The sequence below is a fragment of the Phoxinus phoxinus genome (assembly GCF_949152265.1).
Source record: "Phoxinus phoxinus genome assembly, chromosome: 10".
Classification (NCBI taxonomy): Eukaryota; Metazoa; Chordata; class Actinopteri; order Cypriniformes; family Leuciscidae; genus Phoxinus; species Phoxinus phoxinus.
The window spans coordinates 13,473,505-13,491,918 of record NC_136885.1 but is presented as its reverse complement, the minus strand read 5'-3'; the positions used below and the strand labels follow the sequence as shown (position 1 = coordinate 13,491,918).

At 36.1% G+C, this 18,414-nt stretch overlaps 2 protein-coding genes and 1 long non-coding RNA gene across 4 annotated transcripts; 2 read left to right on the top strand and 1 right to left on the bottom strand.

Annotated features, from left to right (window-relative positions):
- Positions 1 to 5,058: 5,058 nt before the first annotated feature.
- Positions 5,059 to 8,059, bottom strand: LOC307005929 (uncharacterized protein). The gene is made up of 4 exons (XM_079626468.1): positions 7,837 to 8,059; positions 6,838 to 6,878; positions 6,618 to 6,744; positions 5,059 to 5,504 (listed from the first exon to the last, which is right to left on the bottom strand). Exons 1-4 carry the CDS (start codon positions 7,897 to 7,899, stop codon positions 5,403 to 5,405), a joined length of 333 nt encoding a protein of 110 aa, XP_079482594.1. The 5' UTR covers positions 7,900 to 8,059; the 3' UTR covers positions 5,059 to 5,402.
- On the top strand, positions 7,997 to 13,706 carry them4 (thioesterase superfamily member 4). 2 transcript variants are annotated; one of them, XM_079626455.1, is made up of 7 exons: positions 7,997 to 8,156; positions 8,458 to 8,636; positions 9,480 to 9,675; positions 9,793 to 9,955; positions 10,066 to 10,176; positions 11,903 to 12,027; positions 13,126 to 13,683. In XM_079626455.1, exons 2-7 carry the CDS (start codon positions 8,475 to 8,477, stop codon positions 13,173 to 13,175), a joined length of 807 nt encoding a protein of 268 aa, XP_079482581.1. In that variant the 5' UTR covers positions 7,997 to 8,156; positions 8,458 to 8,474; the 3' UTR covers positions 13,176 to 13,683. The 2 variants fall into 2 exon arrangements, with proteins under 2 accessions (XP_079482581.1, XP_079482580.1); XM_079626454.1 differs by having other exon boundaries at positions 7,997 to 8,636; positions 13,126 to 13,706.
- A 1,714-nt stretch (positions 13,707 to 15,420) lies between these two features.
- On the top strand, positions 15,421 to 17,846 carry LOC307005931. The gene is made up of 3 exons (XR_013799360.1): positions 15,421 to 15,532; positions 16,736 to 16,841; positions 17,719 to 17,846. It is a non-coding gene; the product is annotated as an uncharacterized lncRNA (long non-coding RNA).
- The last annotated feature ends 568 nt before the right edge of the window (positions 17,847 to 18,414 follow it).

Here is an 18,414-nt window from a genome sequence, read left to right as displayed (position 1 = left end):
TTATTCATTTAGCAGACACTTTTATCCAAAGCGACTTACAAATGAGAACAATAGAAGTAGTTAAAGGACAACATGTAAGAGCTATAAACATCAAGTGAAAAACTAAAGTGAAGTACGTTGAATTTAGCATTCAAGTTTGTGAAGATGATATCAGATGAATAATTCTGTTAAGCAAAGTTTCCAGCAAGAGATTCCTGCCAGTCCTGTTCTCTTTATTGTAAGTCAAATAAAACAGATACTGAGACTGGATTAGGACTGGTGACAGCTTAGAAGCTGGGTTGGGTTATTATACCCGAATACTTCATTTGCGTGCTTTTTTTTTTAAGGCCGTCACTTAAGTGCTTTGTCTTCACTTGTCACTCTAAAAAATGCTGGGTTGTTTCAAATATGGACAAACCCAGCCGTTGGGTTACATTTTTTTATTACATTTTTAACCCAACGTTTGGGTGTGTCCATATTTCACCCAAAATTGGGTTGAAACAACCCAGCATTTAAAATGTGTATATAACTAGTGTATAGCTTCCACAGTTAGAAAACCAACAGCACGTGTTCTCAATAAACAATCCTGCTGAAGATACATCCATGTCTTCTGGTCTTCGCTTCTGAAATTTCTAACACACCCAACACTGCTTTGAACATTGCTTCATTTACATTCATTATTCATTTTGCACCTCCAGTGTGCTTAAACTATATATTACTCTTTGGTATTGTCTGTTTGCTCATCATACAGTGTAACTCAACCCAGTGTATCAACTCTAGCATCATTTCACTTGAGCAATCACCAAAGACTCTTTGGAGAGTTAGGTGCGTATCTTCTGTTCAGCACACTATTATAGCTAGACTTGATCCGTGAGGGTTGGAGGATGGGGTGTGTCTGTTCTGGTCATCAAAAAAACAGATGGGGGAAGTTTTATTGTCATGTTAAAGGTTATGTACCTGTACAGTCGTGCTCAAAAGTTTACATACACCTTGCAGAATCTGTTAAATGTTATTTAAACAAAATAAGAGGATCAAAAATGCATGTTACTTTTTCTTTACTGTCCTGAATAAGATATTTTACATAAAAGATGTTTAGCCCACAATACAAAAAATAGGTGTATTGATACGCAGTTCAAAAGTTTACACACCCTTGATTTTTAATACTGTGCATCGTTACCTGGGGCCTGTTTCAATAAGGAGGTTCAACCAACTCTGAGTTAAAACTTGAACTCTGAGTTGACTTACCCTGAGATGGGAAACTCTGAGTTTTCGGTTACAGATCAGCTGAAATTAGTTAGTTCAATCAACTCTAAGTTGACTGACTCAGAGTTAAGCGCGTGCACCACAACTATAAAAAGCCATTATCAATGGAGCGCAGATATTATGAGTCACCATGGCAACAGCGCCAGACACAAAGAGGAATTACAGTTATACAGTGTTGGATGTAATTAATTGCCAAGTAATCTAAATATTGTAATTTAATTAAAGGGATAACTCTTAATTCTTCTGTAATTTAAAATAAAATATGATGTAATTACATAGGCTACTGCATAGACTATAGAACAATTCTGTATAAAACAATAGTGGATTTAACATACATTTTTTAAAAGGTATATTTTGAATGTAACCTTCTCCCTCTACACACTTTGGTCAATTCAAGAATAATTCATGCAATTGTATATTGTTCATTTTGAAAGCATTAAAAGTGCAGTTTCTTGTCTCTCCTCATTGTATTGTTCAAGTGGTTGAGGTTGATATGGGACTTAGTAATTAATAATATTAGACCAATACTTTCTAAAGATAGTAATTATTACATTAATCTAATTACACTGTTGAAGATGTCATTTGTTGTAACCTTCTCCCTCTACACACTTTGGTCAATTCAAGAATAATTCATGCAATTGTATATTGTTCATTTTGAAAGCATTAAAAGTGCAGTTTCTTGTCTCTCCTCATTGTATTGTTCAAGTGGTTGAGGTTGATATGGGACTTAGTAATTAATAATATTAGACCAATACTTTCTAAAGATAGTAATTATTACATTAATCTAATTACACTGTTGAAGATGTCATTTGTTAGTTAATAACTATTTTAGAGTAACTGTTATAATATCAGGTGAAACGGGAAGAACAGTTATTCAACCTAATTTTAATTTTCATGAAGGCTAGGTGCAATCCTGCAGGCATTAAAAGAATGTGGCAGCAGCTGAAAATAAATATAAAAACATAATTCAATCAGGTAAGGCTTGAGCATATCATGGGTGTAGGCTACCTGACTTTACAAACATTTGACATATTACACTAAATAGCATCCAGTGTCTAGCAGTGCAGCAGCATTTTTGGCTGAGGGAATTCCTTCATCAGAGCCGGTCACTCCCGGAGATCCAAGGGCCTTCATAAAATGTAAGAGGTCTATGTGTTATTTTTTATAGGGTATTTTTGATATTTCCATTTATTTTACTTTGGGTTGGGTTTTTCGTTGGTCCCACTCCCAATAGATTCTGATATCTATTGGGACTAATATCTATCTAGAGACTAATATCTGTCTTTTGGAGCCTCCTGTCCCAACAGAACCCCAGACAGTTGTAAGTTGCCTACTCAATACACCAGAAATTATGACAAATAGTGTTATAAAGTGTACAAATGCTCATCTTCACAGGATGATGGGTATGAAGAAACAGTTTCTGCGCCACAGAGAGGCCTACAGGGTAATGTTAATATTATGTGTCTACACATCAGACAATCTACACATTCACATTTGTATGTGGCGTAGCCTATAGAATCGAAGTTTATATCTAAGTATAAACGGACATTCTTATCCCCCAAGTGATTTTCAGTAAATGCCAAAGTTTAATTCTGTAGAATTTGTTTAGAACTACATGATGTAACTCTAATGTACTGTATTTTCAGTTGCCAGTTAAAGGTATAGCGGAGGATCTTTCCTAATTTTAGAAAAGACCCGCCCTCTCCAATTTTTTTAAAAATGCACATGCGCAACACTCTATTTGCTCCCGAGAGAGAACGCCTACTAGCAGTGATTTTAAATGGATTTCTCCAAATATTATGACAAACTTTACCTGTCTAGTAGAATCTTCAGTGGGAAGCCCAGCCTGTGCTTTTAGCGCACGCCAGCGTGTGAACGGCCTTACGTAAACATATCACCAGAATGATTGACACTTAGGTGGACCAATAGTATAGGCTACCCACCCGGAAAAAGAAAATCCTCCGCTATACCTTTAAGGAGTTATATATACCTCATCTTATTAATTTCTTTTTAAAACAGCGGAAAAAACAGCAATAAATAAATGTACAGAAAGAATGATTTAAGTGTTTAAACAACGCTTCCTCTTTAAAAAAGGGGAGGAGACCGCAAGAAACTCTGGGTTTACCGAAGAAAACCTGCTCCCGACCAGGTTAGGTTCACAGAGTAAGTTGCCATGGTAACTGACTCTGAGTATAAGTTACCCCTCTTTCAGAAACGGGCTTGACTTACTCTGCTTTCTCGGGTTTGATATACCTCCCATTCTGAAACGGAAAACCCAGAGTTTCCCTCATTTCAGGGTTAACATACTCAGAGTTTTCACTTAACCTCCTTTCTGAAATAGGCCCCTGGATGATCCACGACTGTTTTGTTGTTGTTGTGATGGTTGTTCTTGTTTTTCCTGCCCAACGTTCTTCAGAAAAACCCTACAGGTCCTGCAAATTCTTCAGTTGTACAGCATCGTTTGCATATTTTAACCCTTTCAGCCGTATATATGATTTGAGATTCATCTTTTCACACTGAGGACAATTGAGGGACTCAAACACAACTATTAAAAAAAGGTTCAAACATTCACTGATGCTCAGGAAGGAAACACGATGCATTAAGAGTCGGGGGGGTGTGGGGTGGGGGGGGGGGGGGGTGAAAACGTTTTGAAATTGAAGTCAAGGTAAATTGTACTTAATTTGTCTTCCGGGAAACATGTCAGTATCTTCTGTTGCTTCCGAAGGGCAGTATTAAATGAAGAAAGAAAAGGAAAAAAATAAATTTAACAAAATAAGAAAAAGGTAGACGTCTTCATCCTGTTCAAAAGTTTTCACCCCCCCTAACTTGTTTGCTTCTGGAGCATCAGTGAATGTTTGAACCTTTTTAAAACAAGATAATTCATACTTTTTTAAAACACAGTATTAAGTATGTAATCTTTTGAGCACACCTGTACAAGTATATAAATATATAGGCCTATATATCTTAGAAACGTATTTGGCGGTTTTAATTTAATCATGAGCAGCGACTTGCATTGTGAGCTTTATCATATGACAGCACTTTGCAAACGAATGTGTATTAGGCAAATAGTCCCATTCTTCCAGTTCTGTTTACCTGTTTTTCCACATTCATGGCATTTTACTCAGTCTCTAAGTGTTCGTGTCACTCTTCAAGGTTTTTGAAATTCACCTTTTACTATTATTGGAGAAGTTGCTTAATGCAGGATCTTCAGGGTGGGAATGTACATATTTACCAATGCTATTATTTTTCTAGCCAATTTAAATGTGTTGTTAGAAAAGGACACAGACCTGCTCTAATGTGAACAGTGTTTACCCTCCCTTTCTTTCAAAAGAATAGATCTTCCAACAGCCATGACAGGAACCTGTAATTCCTGAAACAGGAATATTTTCAGATAACCATATTTATTTTATATTTTTAAGTTCACCATAAATTAATACCTGGATAAAGTTCATTTGGGGTCTCTTATTTAATAGTAATTATTAAAGAGTTGTTCCTGTTTACTCACAACTTAGGCTTTTAAAAAAAAGGCTTATCCATATAGTTCCATGTTTTTGTTTAGTTGTTTTCCATAGTGAATGTTTTCAGTTTGTATAAATAATGCTGTGAAAAAATCAGCTCATAAATCAGCATCATATAATCATTTCTGAAGGATAATACAATGTTGGGTAAGTTACTCTAAAAAGTATTTAAATACTGGCTAATAATTACATCTTCAACAGTGTAATTAGATTATTAATTACTCCCTCGAAAAAGTATTACTTATTACTAATTACTTTCTAAATCCCATATCAACCTCAGTTGAACGATACAAGGAAAGATGTGAAACTGCTCTTTTAATTCTTTCAAATAAATAATATAAAAATGAGCAGTTTGGTCTTGAACTGACCAAAAGGGAAATTTTAACATTAGAGGTTACATTTTGAAGTTAAATATAGTTTTATATAGAATAGTTTATACAGTATTTCATGCAAATACATCAGAAGTAACTGTAATTAAATTACAGAGAAATTAAAAAATGCACACTCAACAATGGGATACTATCAGAACTTCAGAATAAAGTAATTGTAGAAAAACTTGAACTGTCAAATACAAACCATGTATATTAGAAAGCTGTGAATGTGAAGACTGAACATGGGCATATGTTTTTAATGGTTTATGGTTTATGTTCTTTGTTGATAAATGGCCAGGTCAATCTTGCTCAGCTCTCTTATGTGCAGATGTCTCTCCTGCTCCAGCAAACTGCGTAACGCTTCTCTCCTTACCTGGAGAAACACAGGATAATAACCTTTTCCTGCTGCCGTCAATATCAACAACATTTACAAGTCAAAGCTAGATTTGAATCTTCCTTTAATGCAAATACCACACAGAAATTGAGACAATGCCGAAAAGGTGTGGTTAGGTATATAATAGAGCTGATTGACAAACCAACAATTGTCAACATTTCCCACATTCTCAAGTTGGATGTTGGGAAACATCAGGAGGAAAAAATCCTTTATACATACTTTACAAATGATTTTAAATTGATTTTATATGCCAAACATATTATTTAATATTATTATAGTTGCCATAGTGGTTTTGTAATACATATAGTATTTCTTAATACATGTATTCTGCTTTAAATGTTTATACTTTTATTTATTAGAACTATACATCACATTCAGTTCACTGTAATGGACATTTGTCATACATTTGAAATGCGTTGACCTAAATCTTAAAAACAGACTGAATTCTTTCTTCTTCTTTTTTTTAGTGCAACAAACAATGCAATTTGGCACAATTCCAGTTCCTTGGTATTGGTTCATTTGTTCCAACACTCCTCTGTTATACTTGTCAGTTTGCTGTCATAGGACCTAGATGGGTACAATAAGGATGAGCACTCAAGATAACTCTATTTGTCCAGACTGTAACAGGATTTAGAGTGGATAAACAAAGTAAAGATAAACTAATAATATATTTGAATCGTTTCTATCTGACGCCTGCTGTTTGTCAAACACAACTGTGGATATCTGAACTGCATGGTTTCCCTGTATAAGCGCAGTCTATCATGTCTTTCTTAGTAGCTGGGCCTAATAAACCTGCTAACCTAAAATTAACCTGAGAAACCTTAAGCTAAACAATGTTTAACTAACTTTAGCTTCCGTAAGAAGACAACCGTGAATCTCGAAAATCTAGGCCTACTATTTCCTGATTCAATCTAAGGAATGTATATCTGACTCACGCTCGTGTCTTTATATCACCCCCTACTGGTGATAGACTGTTATTGCAACTATACTTTTTGAAAGCGTTAGTTTTCACAAACATTATAATATTGTCATCGATTACTCACTCTCACAGTATTTTTTTTTTCCAAAAAAGTCACAGATATCTTTACTGACCAGAGTGAGAGAGGTATTCCACAACTCCATCTCTCTCTGTTTGGTCCTTTCTCTGCCTGTCAGGGCTTTTTCATAAACAGCAAGGCCGAGACACTCAAATTCAGCTTTCAACCTCACACTCTTGATTCTGGAACAAGTACATAGTATATCATAGTATTCTTTTAAATTTCTAAAATACTAATCTTAAAACGTCACGATTTTTAAATCAACGTAAACACACGTGTCCAGCTCAGCAGTCATGTCCGCGATCTCTTCAGCTTTCTGTAAAAAAGAAAGAAGGAAAGAAAGAAAGAAAGAAAGAAAGAAAGAAAGAAAGAAAGAAAGAAAGAAAGAAAGAAAGAAAGAAAGAAAGAAAGAAAGAGAAAGAAAGAAAGAAAGAAAGCTGTTAAACGCATAAAACTACATAGCCTACTTACTGGGGGTCTATAGAGATAAAACACACGACATGTTTAAACATTTAATTAATAATAGGGTAAATTGGAAATTTAAATATCATTACAATTTAAAATACCTGTTTTCTATTTTAATATATTTTAAAATGTAATTTAATCATGTGATGGCAAAGCTAAATTTTCACCATCATTAGCCTACTCAGTCACATGATCCTTCAGAAGTCATTCAGATACAGGGGCGCGGGCAGATGTTTTAGGTTGGGGGTGCTGGTAAGAAATATCAATACAACTCGTCAAAACTCCGCGAATCACAACAAGCGTATCATTTAAACAGCATACACACATCCGAACTTGACTGCACCATACTTTTTACATTATTCTGCTTTCAATCGTAATGCAATAGAAATGAACACAAAAAATCTGCCTACTACCACCTACAACACAATCTGATATGCTGATTTGATACTCAAGACACAGTTATTGTCTTTATCACAGTTAAAACAGTTGTGCTGTTTAATATTTTTTGTGGAAAATGTCTTTGATGAACAGAAAGTTCAAAAGTACAGCATTATAACGTAATGTCTAGTTACTTACTGTCACTTTTGATCAGTTTAACGCATCCTTCCTCGATGAATAAAAGTAACGTTAACTTATTAATATTGACACCACACTTTTGTTTTGAACGATAGCCTAGTGTAGTGTATGTTAATAATTTTACAATATAGTAATTTTAAGTCAAGTTATTATTATGATTATTAATATTTTCTTATTCTGGGGACCCTGTGACTGTAAAGTTGTAAAAAAAAAGCCAAACAGCATTTCTGTACCCTTATTCTGTCCCTCTCTCTCTGCACAAACTTGTTTGTTGAACGCGCCGCTCGACCAAACATTGTGCATCAGATGCAGGTAAACAACGACTAAATGTAAAATGACAACAACAGTAGATTCCAGCAGTGCGCTGAAATTACGGGAACCACGGATTGTTGTGGCAACAGACACACAGGATGTTGTAACACTTCAACCCACCAATCAGACGTATGAATTACTGTCACGTGGTTACAGTGACAAGCGTTTTCACTCCGCGTGCGTGAATTAGCCAATCACCGATGACATCCGTGAATGTGAAAGTCACACAGTTCACCGGCAGGTATTTCCACCCTAAAGTTGGCTGTCATTTTTTATACAATGTTCTAAAGCTAACTAATTTATAGAGACTTTCTTTCGTTTTCCAGTTAATTGGTTAAAAATGACTAAGCGGCTATCGTTTGCGGGTTCTGTTGACAGAGCGTGTGTGGAAATGCCTTCAGTAGCGTTACATCATGGACAGTAAAAGAGTCATATTCAATTGTATATTACGTTAGATATTTAGGCGTGTATCCTGTCTAGAAGAATAACACATCTGCCGTGTTTGTTCTGGATTGACGGCCACTACATTCCTCTGAAAACAGACTGCTTTACAGTCAGCATGTTGGGACAGATAGCGAGAAGAAGACTTGGCCTCCTCCTCCTCCTCCACGGACAGCAGCGGCTCTCTAATGGACTGAACGGAGTCTCGTTTAATCAGCTGCTCTCTAAAGAGACACACAGACACACGCAGTCCTCATTCAACACCAGCAGTCCTATCTCGGTAAAGTTTTCTATTTTCCCATTTGTTTTAAACTGCTGATAATTCATATTCATTATGTAGTCATGTTTGTGGGCGGGTCTTGTAGTGTTTGTTGTGCTGCCATCAATGGATGACTACATTATATATAATGTAATACATTACACATATACAGTATCGGTCAAAAGTCTCTTATGCTCATCAAACCTGATAAAAAATACAGAACATTTTATTTTGATCAAAAATACAGAAAAAGTTAATATTGTGAAGTATTATTACAATTTAAAATAATGGTTTTCTATTTAAATATACATTAAAATATAATTTATTTCTGTGATGCAAAGCTGAATTTTTTATCAGCCATCACTCCAGTCTTCAGTGTCACATGATCCTTCAGAAATCATTCTAATATGCTTATTTATCAATAATTGAAACAGTTGTGCTACTTAATTTTTTGTGACCTGTGATACTTTTTTCAGGATTCTTTGATTAATATACATTTTTTAAAAAGAACAGAATTTATTTAAAATGGAAAGCTTTGGTAACAATAATATTGTGAAATATTACAATTTAAAATAATGGTTTTCTATTTTAATATACTTTAAAATACAAGTTATTCCTGTGATGCACAGCTGAATTGATTATTACTGTGTTGGTATGTGTATGTGTGTGTGTGAGTGTGTGTTTGTATATGTATATTTACATATACATATATATATATATATGTAGTCAATATATGTATATATAGTCATCCATTGTTGGCAGCACACCAAACACTACAAGACCTGCCAATAAACATGACTACAGAATGAACACTGCTCTGATTTACTTTACTTAAAACTAACTTTAATGTCACTCTTTGTCCAGACGATGTCGCTGTGGCCGTTCTCATTTCAGCCGCGGGACTTCAGCCTGCCCAACTCGTCATGGAGTCCAGAGATGTGCAAGGCTTACGATCACTACAATGCACTGTGTGACACTGACACTGAAAATGGCGAGGAGAAAAAAAGGGGTCCTTGGAAGAAGTTGCCCAGCTACAACCGCTCCATTAAATATGCTACTGGTAAGCGATTAATATGTATTTGCGTAGTTACTTCTAGTCACTGTAATCAGTCAAATAAAATGACATGATAATGCTATTGAGTGTAAAGGCAAATGTCACATTGTTTCTGTCTGGTAGGCGGCATCCACCTCAGCAAACTCATCCAGGCCAAAGCTCGACTTTTCACAAGAAATGTTAAAGAGCAAGGAGCAACGTTTGAATATGTGGTGTTTGTCAATAAGGAGGAGAAGAGCTGCGTTTGTGTGTTTCAGGCAGGACGTTTACTAGAGGGCGCACCTGGGTAAGGAAGAGCTCTCTTCTACATTTATTGCCTGAAATTGAATGCCACCCTTTTATTTGTGAAGAATGGGAGAACAGGAAATGATGTTACACCTTTTTCCTGTGTGTCAGGCATGTCCATGGTGGAGCCATAGCCACCATGATTGACACAGTGACGGGTTCTCTTGCTGGTTACCTGTCAGGACCCATTATGACTGCCAATCTCAACCTTGACTACCGCAAGTGAGCTAATGTTTCCGTACTTCTGTCTCCCTTATATTGGCATAGACATTACATATTTAAAACAGTAATATATATCCTATACTAAACTTAAACTAATCTTGACAAACTATATATCATTTGAAAGCTTACAATCTCTAGTTTTCATATTTGGTGACTGATTTTCAAAATAAATTACAGAGGAGCCGTAATTTATCAATTTGCAACAAGAATATTTTTATACTCCTAAGGCGTGCTCAGACCTTTATTTTGAAATAGTGATGAACATGAAAAATCATGAAAGAATGGTAGAAACCTCAGTTTGTTTTTTCATGCCAAGAGTTCAAAAGATATCATCCATTCAATTCTTTTAGAAAAAAAGGTCTGAAAATGTTTTGAATATAAAGAAAAAAATAATAGATTCACCATTTGTGATGTGGCAGCGAGCTATAATGCACATACGTGTTTCTTAGAGGTTGCCAAACAGTATCTGCCAAACTTCCAATACTACTTCTGAATAGGATGTCTACTTCATAAATTGTATGAAAATTGTAAAAATGATGGTTCAGATCACTCAAACAACATATGGAAATGGAGGCACCCTTATATGGGCAGTAATGTCAACTAGTGGAAAAGTTTGGTACTGCGCCCAAACAAAATCTTACTGAAAGCTTATTTTTTGAGATATATCATCCTAAAATTTGAAACACAACTTGTTCAGATTTTTTTGCATTTTTAGAGTCCACCAGGTTTTGAAAATATATATTTTATATAAAATCTAAATAATTAAATTTTTAACATTGTACATTTTCATAAACTCAAACGTCTATAACTTTTTTTCTGTTTAACTTTCTTCATTTATTTCACTTCTACAAAAATCTGCCAAATGTCTCCTTTAAAACAACCAATCTTACATATATATTCCAAAGCATTCCTGAATTACAACCATTTAAGTTCGGAATGTGCATTTTCATGTCTATTAAAAAAAGGGGGTTAAATAGTGATGGCAATTTCAAAACACTGCTTCATGAAGCTTCTAATCCTTTACGAATCTTTTGTTCCGAATCAATGGTTCGGAGCGTGTATCAAACAGCCAGAGTCACGTGATTTCAGTAAACGAGGCTTCATTACGTCATAACTGTTTCGAAACACTTGGAAAATTCAATGGTTGACCGCTGGGGGCGATGATCTCTGTCAACCATGAATCATGAGGAGTCACTGAGAACCAATGAACAAGTGTCTGTGGGTTTTACCTGATCTCTGATCAGTTTTATACATATGTAGACGTTTTAATTAGACATTAGTATAAATAAAATGAATAATGGTAGTTAGAGTCTTATTGGCCTGTTTAGCTGAGCCATTCATAGAACAAACAAAACAAACCCTGACAATTTATAATATAACATACACCTGATAATCTTATAAGATGATTAGATAATTCCAATTGAAAGATTTTACTTTCAATAATTTTTTTTGCAACAGATTTGTAAAAATGTGTTTTTGTGCATGTTTGGCCTGGTTTTTTTTGCATTTACACTGTTATGGCCACTAGGGGTCGCCTTAGAGGCGGGTGTCGGATTGTTTCGAAGCCGCGACACATTTGCTTCAACTGTTTCAGTGTTTCACGAAGCCTCGATCTGCCCATCCCTGGGGTTAAGTTGTAGTTGTACCCTTATTTTTCCCAGTTTACACTGGCTTTAGGGATTGATTATCTGTGATCTCACCTGTTGATCTCTGTTCTCCTGTACAGTCCAATGCCTCTGGGCAGTGTGGTTTTAATCCACAGCGCTCTGGATCGAATAGAGGGGAGGAAAACATTCATCACTTGCAAAGTGACCAGCACTGATGAGTCTAAACTCTACACTGAGGCCACAGGTAGGGTTCACAAACACACAAACGTATGCACTTTATGCATGTAAGATAACAAGCTGATTTCAATGAGCCATCAACTGTGAAAATATGCATAAACACATCAAATCTTTAAACCACATCACTAGCACATCCTTGTAGACTGACTTCACACATTTGACCTACCTTATGCATGGTGATACCACGCAGCTGATATACTAGTTAGATATATTCGTGTGTAAAGGCGGGCATACACTGTGTGATTTTCATCCGATTTTGAGCCGAATTCTGACTCGTGCGACTCTCGGGTCGGGCCGATTTTCAGCTTTGTCGTGCGTCGTTTTTCGTGCAGTGTACAGGGGAAACGAGAGGCGATTAACCCCTCCCAACCGGCAACCGGATGGTCGGATGAATTTCTGGCATGTTAGAAATTTTGGTCGCTCCTCGTGACTATCGCACAGTTGAAGCAGAGCTACGAACCGATTGCCCTAAACTCTGTGTTTTTTCCCTCACTGCGCCTGCGCGAAAACAGAAGTTTAACCATTTAATCTGGAGCAAAAAAATAAAAATAAAAACGAAAAGAGGTAGATCTTTAATCTACAAATTACTGTTGCTTACCTCCCGTTCGTGTTGCAAAATGGATTATCCATTGCCCACGTCTTCCAACCCATCTGCGATATCTACACCGTGCCTCTTTTATTTATTGGTTAAACAATGCATTTGAAATAAATGTTTTTAATTTTCATTGATGATCAATCACTTTATATGATGAACAGATTGAATTTAGGCTTTTATTCACATATAAACATTGATCAGTGAACATGAACAGAAGCTCATCTGAACCTGCTCGACTCAGAAGCTCAAACGTGCTGCGTAACTCAAGAATGAACCTCATTGGTTCTGTCAAGCGAACATGCTTTAGCTTCCGTTTACCACAACTGATGTGTGAGGTGATGAATGTAATGGCTGATCTAGCCAGTGACATTTCCATCAAATGTCCCAAGCGTCTTTCACGCTGGCCCTGAGACGGTCCTTTCTGTCAAGTCCTGCAAACTTATAGTACGAGTTATCTCTAACCCTTTGTTTTTTTAACATTCTCTTTTTTCTCCCTTTCTTGCCTCACAGCTCTATTTGTTTCAATAAGTGTGGGCCATTTATTTGGATCACGAAATTGACAGCAGCCGGGAATCCGGAGCCATGCACAGTATGTGTGTGCATATCTGTATGCAAATGAGTGAGATTGCAGGTGTGTGTCTGAGGTGGAGTGTGTGCGCAATGAACAACTAATCAAGTTGATGTTTTACTTCAGCTTTCTGAAGGAGGTATTCAGAAGGGTATGCATGTAACGGTTACATGTGGCTACCTCATTTTTATTGTAAAAACGAAATACTATTAACCATGTATATTTATTGATATGGTATTTAAAGTTTTTTTGCGTTGCAAAAGTTTTGTTACTAACTTTTTATTCATCATGGTGACAATTAGGTTCTTTAGCATTCAAAGTATTATAAAATGAAAAACTCTGTAATATATATTTTAACAGTGCTATATTGTATATTGTGTTAAATAGAATTTACATTTTGTTATAAATCGAAAGGTGTGCAATTAAATGATCTTATTTGTTATTGCTAAGGAATAACACATTCATAACTGCCTTTATTAATCCCATTAAAGCCACTATTCAAAAATGTCTGGTTGTGTTTTGAAATTTCCTTTGAAAATTGACCAAATTGAAACAATATTTTTTGGATCATTTGAGGTTCCAACCACAGCTGACTAAAGAAAGTCTGAGTGGACCAAGAAAGGGATCTCTGGCACTGAAGTGACCTTGACAGCAGCCCTGGACTGAGGCATTTTTGGCTGCTGGCTTTGAGCTATGGCAGTGACCAGGACCGGAAAGGCCATGAGGTTCACTGACTTTGACTAGGTCCATGAGGAACCTCTGGGCAGTGACAGGAACATCACTGGGCAAGAAGCTCTGCAAGCGGTGCAGCTTGAGAAAGGGAGCTCTGAAATTGAGCCATTCTTGGATACTGGCAGCTCTAAAAGGCAGAGAAAGTACACTGGGGACCAAGCCATCAATCAACCAATCAGTGTGGAAATGGTTATAAATGGAAATGTGTGTGGCTACCTTTTTATTATTGCTAGGGAAGTTATAGCATGCCTTCATTACTACATTGTTAGACAGAAAATAGAGGTCCACCCTATTTCACCACTCACTTGGAGTTCCCTTTTCGACTCAGTCTCTCAACACTGACGTCTCATTCCCTCCTCTCAGGGAACCGAGGTTACGCTAGGTAACCAGAGCAGACTGTGCGCACTGAGGCGGTTCGCGAGACTAACTTGAAACCAGACTTAATTCTTCCCAATGGAAAGCAAATTTACTCTGGCTGAAATTTTAGATAACGGTAAGGCTAACCTATTCATACTAAAAGCCAAAAAACTTCCATTTTGATTTCATGGGGACTTTAAATCAGTGCCCTGAGCCTCTTCCTCATCATGAGGGGGTCTTCCTGTTGCATTATGTACCAGCTCTCCAACAAGAGCTCCATCTCCACAACCTGAACCTTTTTCTTTTCTTCTTTTTCTATTCCTCTCTAGCACTAACTGGATGTGGGTTGGCTTCCGTCAAATTGGTAAAAGAGACAGACACTGCCTGTCAAGTGCACTTTCAGAAAGAGCAGATAATGTGATTCCTGAAGTTTGATAAGAAAAAGACATGTGTTCATTCCTTCTCTGTTTGGATGAATAAATACTTTGTCATTTATGATCATAGTTAAGATCATTAAGACACAAGAATAGACCAAAACGATCTTTAGCCCACACCTATAGCACCTGGGGATGTAACCCACACAATGAACATGTATGCTGATTAAAAACTCCAGACTTTCATTCAGTCCTTCAAGGGGTTATGAAGAATCAAATAACATAAAAGGTCATTGTACAATAGAAAATATGTTGTTTCAGATCAAAAAAAAAATCGACCTTAGCAAAACTGCAAAAAGTGCATTTGATGAAACCAAGCTTTCAAATGACCACCTCAAACAAACTGTTTCTGATTTCTGAAAGAGGGTCCTTCAAATGCATTTAAACATTAAAGGGATAGTTAACCCAAAAATTACAATTTTGTCGTCATTTACTCGCCCTCAAGTTGTTCCAAACCTGTATGCGTTTGACCACAAAAGAATATATTTTGAAGAATGTTGGTAACCAGACAGTTACCGGTAACCATTGGCTTATAGTATTATTATTTTTCTTCCCTATTATGGAAGTCATTGGCTACCGTCTACTGTTTAATATTACTTTTGTATTCAGAAGAAAGAAACTCATACAGGTTTGGAACAAACTGAGGATGAGTAAATGATGGCAGATTTTGGGAACCTATCTTCAATCTCGCTTTTTATCCAGATGATGTCGCTGTTTCTGTTCCCAATTAAGTCCCGGGACTATCTTAAAAATGCGGTTGCTAACAACAAGTGGCAAACTGGGACTAGAGGTTCTCGGGGACATGAAACATCAACACGATGAACAGGTAAACTCATCTACTCTTGCAAACTATTATAACTTGAACTTTTAGAGAAAATATTTTACAATAAAGACTACAAGGAGTTGTCCTAAACTCTAAGGTAGGCTAGTTATATTGTCATTCAACTGTGGTGTTTGTTCAGTTTGTTTAGTCTTCATTTAGCTTTTTGCATCTGGCGATTGTATTATAGGTTCCAAAATTCATAAAAGTTTTTGCTCTTATGGAGATTACCATGATGAACAACGCGTAGGCCTAATAATCATAAACTTATTGTTGACCACAGAGCTTTTTTCTTCAATAATCCAAACCCAATGGAAAAATCTTATTGGATTTTGTTGAGGAAACCAGGGTGATGATGCTAACCTCTGAGGTGGCCTAAAAATGAATCATAACTGTCTGACAACGGAAATGGCAAGAAAAGGAGAGGGACCACCTGTAAACTTTCAGCCAGGCAGTCAAATCTTTACACACTTAATATTAGAATAAAAAAAAAAAAAAAAAAATCATGATTGTGTCAATCAAAATTAAATTAAATGTTTGATCAAGGACTTGGTTAAGGACTTTCCATCAAAGCTAGTGCTATGAATGCCACAGTTTAAAGGCACAGTGAACTCTATCAAATTTGTGAAGGATGGGGGAGTCCCATGTTTGGTCTTAAAACAGGAAGTGATGTCAGACAATCTTCCTGTCTGGCAATTATTTACATAGGGATGAATTCTGCACTTAGTATTAAATAGAGAATAGGAAAACCTTCATCACTTGTAAAGTGACCAGTACTGATGAGTCCTAGTAACTCTACACGGAGGTAGCAGGTAGACATGTAAAAAAAAAATATATATCTTTCTGTTATTATTCTGTCATATTTTGTAAGAGAGAAAGAAAACAAGCTAATGTCATTGATGCAATCAGTGTGAAAATATGCATAAATACGTAACCAAATCTGACGACCTGAAACCACTTTATACCCATGTAGACTCACCACACACCTAATCCCATGACAGATTTCTGCCAAACAAACACTAATCTATTTGTTCTGTGCTCATCAATCTGAACATATGCTCGTCGTTATTCAAGACACGTTTACACCATACACCCCATTAGCGGATGCATTGCTAAGTTTACCTAGTAAACTGAACTTGTATTTTATCTTGCTACCTATCTCTCTCTCTTTTTTTCTCACACTCTTTACCCCTGTTTCGCTCCTGGCAGATTCTATTTGTGTCAATAAAACTGGGTTATTTATTTGGAGCACGAAGCTGAAAGCAGCCCAAAATCCACCACAGGGCCATGTGCATGTGTGCACATCTCTATACACGTGAGTGAGATTGCAGGTGTGTGTGTGAGGTGTGTGTCTGAGGTGTGTGTGTGTGTGTGTGTGTGTGTGTGTGTTTGCGTGTGTTTGCGTGTGTGTGTGTGCTTGTGTGTGTGTGTGTGTTTGCGTGTGTGTGTTTGCGTGTGTGTGTGTGTTCGTGTGCACGCAATGACCAACTGATCTTGCTGATATTCAACCTATGCACATGTAAGCACAACACACTAAATGCTCTCTGTCCCATCGCTCACTTGTATTACGAATAACTGGCTGTGTATATATATATATATATATATATATATATATATATATATATATATGAAAAATTTAGGAGAGAGTAAATGTAATTAAATAAAATAATTATTACAAATGCAGCTGAAAATAAACATTGCAAAGACTTATTTTTAATTATGTTAATAGTACAGAAATAATTTTAACCTCAGAAACCTAATAATTAAGAGGAATTAGTGTTTTATAAATAAATTAAGATGAATATAAAATAGGTATAAATAAATAAATATTTATAATTAATACAAGGTTAAAAATGGAAAATTGTTTCTGTACTATTAACAACATAAAAAAATAAGTTTTTGCATTATATTTAAATATTATATATAAATAATATTCAAATATAATGCAAAAACGAATTTATTTACTCTCAAATTTGTATTCAATCAATCAATCAATCAATCAATCAATCAATCAATCAATCAATCAATCAATCAATCAATCAATCTCACTATTAGCCTCAATATTTTAAATGCATTTGCATTGAAAACAAGTGTTAACATTGACATTTAAAAATGAAGCAGTTTAATCCTGTTAAGTTTGGGATTGCACCAGTAATCTCTATATGCAATGAATCTTGTTTTTCCTGTTGCAGGAAAGGATGGAGGATGTATCCACCATATATCCATATTGCATGTGCATGAAATCCATTTGATCTAAGTTCCACATTGCTGCATATATTCCAGTAAAGAGAACTGACTGACACCGCAGTGTTACGGTAATGAATGACACATTGTCCACATCAGAGGAGTGTACATTCATATGTGGAGATTTTAAACTCATCTGTGTTAATACTGTTATGCTGTGCAGTGTGACTTCATATGTTGACTACCTCTCATGTAAAGCTGGAGCTTCACACACACACATCTTCCTAGCCTTGTTAGCCTCATGTGCATCACACTTAAAGTGATAGAAATAAATATTTAAACCTGCATCTCTGTGGTGGCCCCTGTAGTCTCCCACAGGCCCCTCGCATATGATGTATGTAGGACGCAGTCTGAGGTGGGTTTCTATCTATGGAGAGGTGTCGAGTGTTTGGTCAAGTGGGCTTTGCGTGATGGCTTCTGTGGGAACAGTGCAGCGAAACTCTCGGGGAGACATTTTCCATGCATGTTGTTAACAGTCAAACCTTGGTCTGACCAAAATGCCATTTCCATCATCTCATTGCCTTTGCTGAGATCAATCATTTTAGTCAAAAACTAACCTTTTCATTGATTTTGTCGAGACATGTTGGCTTTTTATATTGTTAATAATTATAAAATGAATGAATTAATATAGCAGTAATTAATGG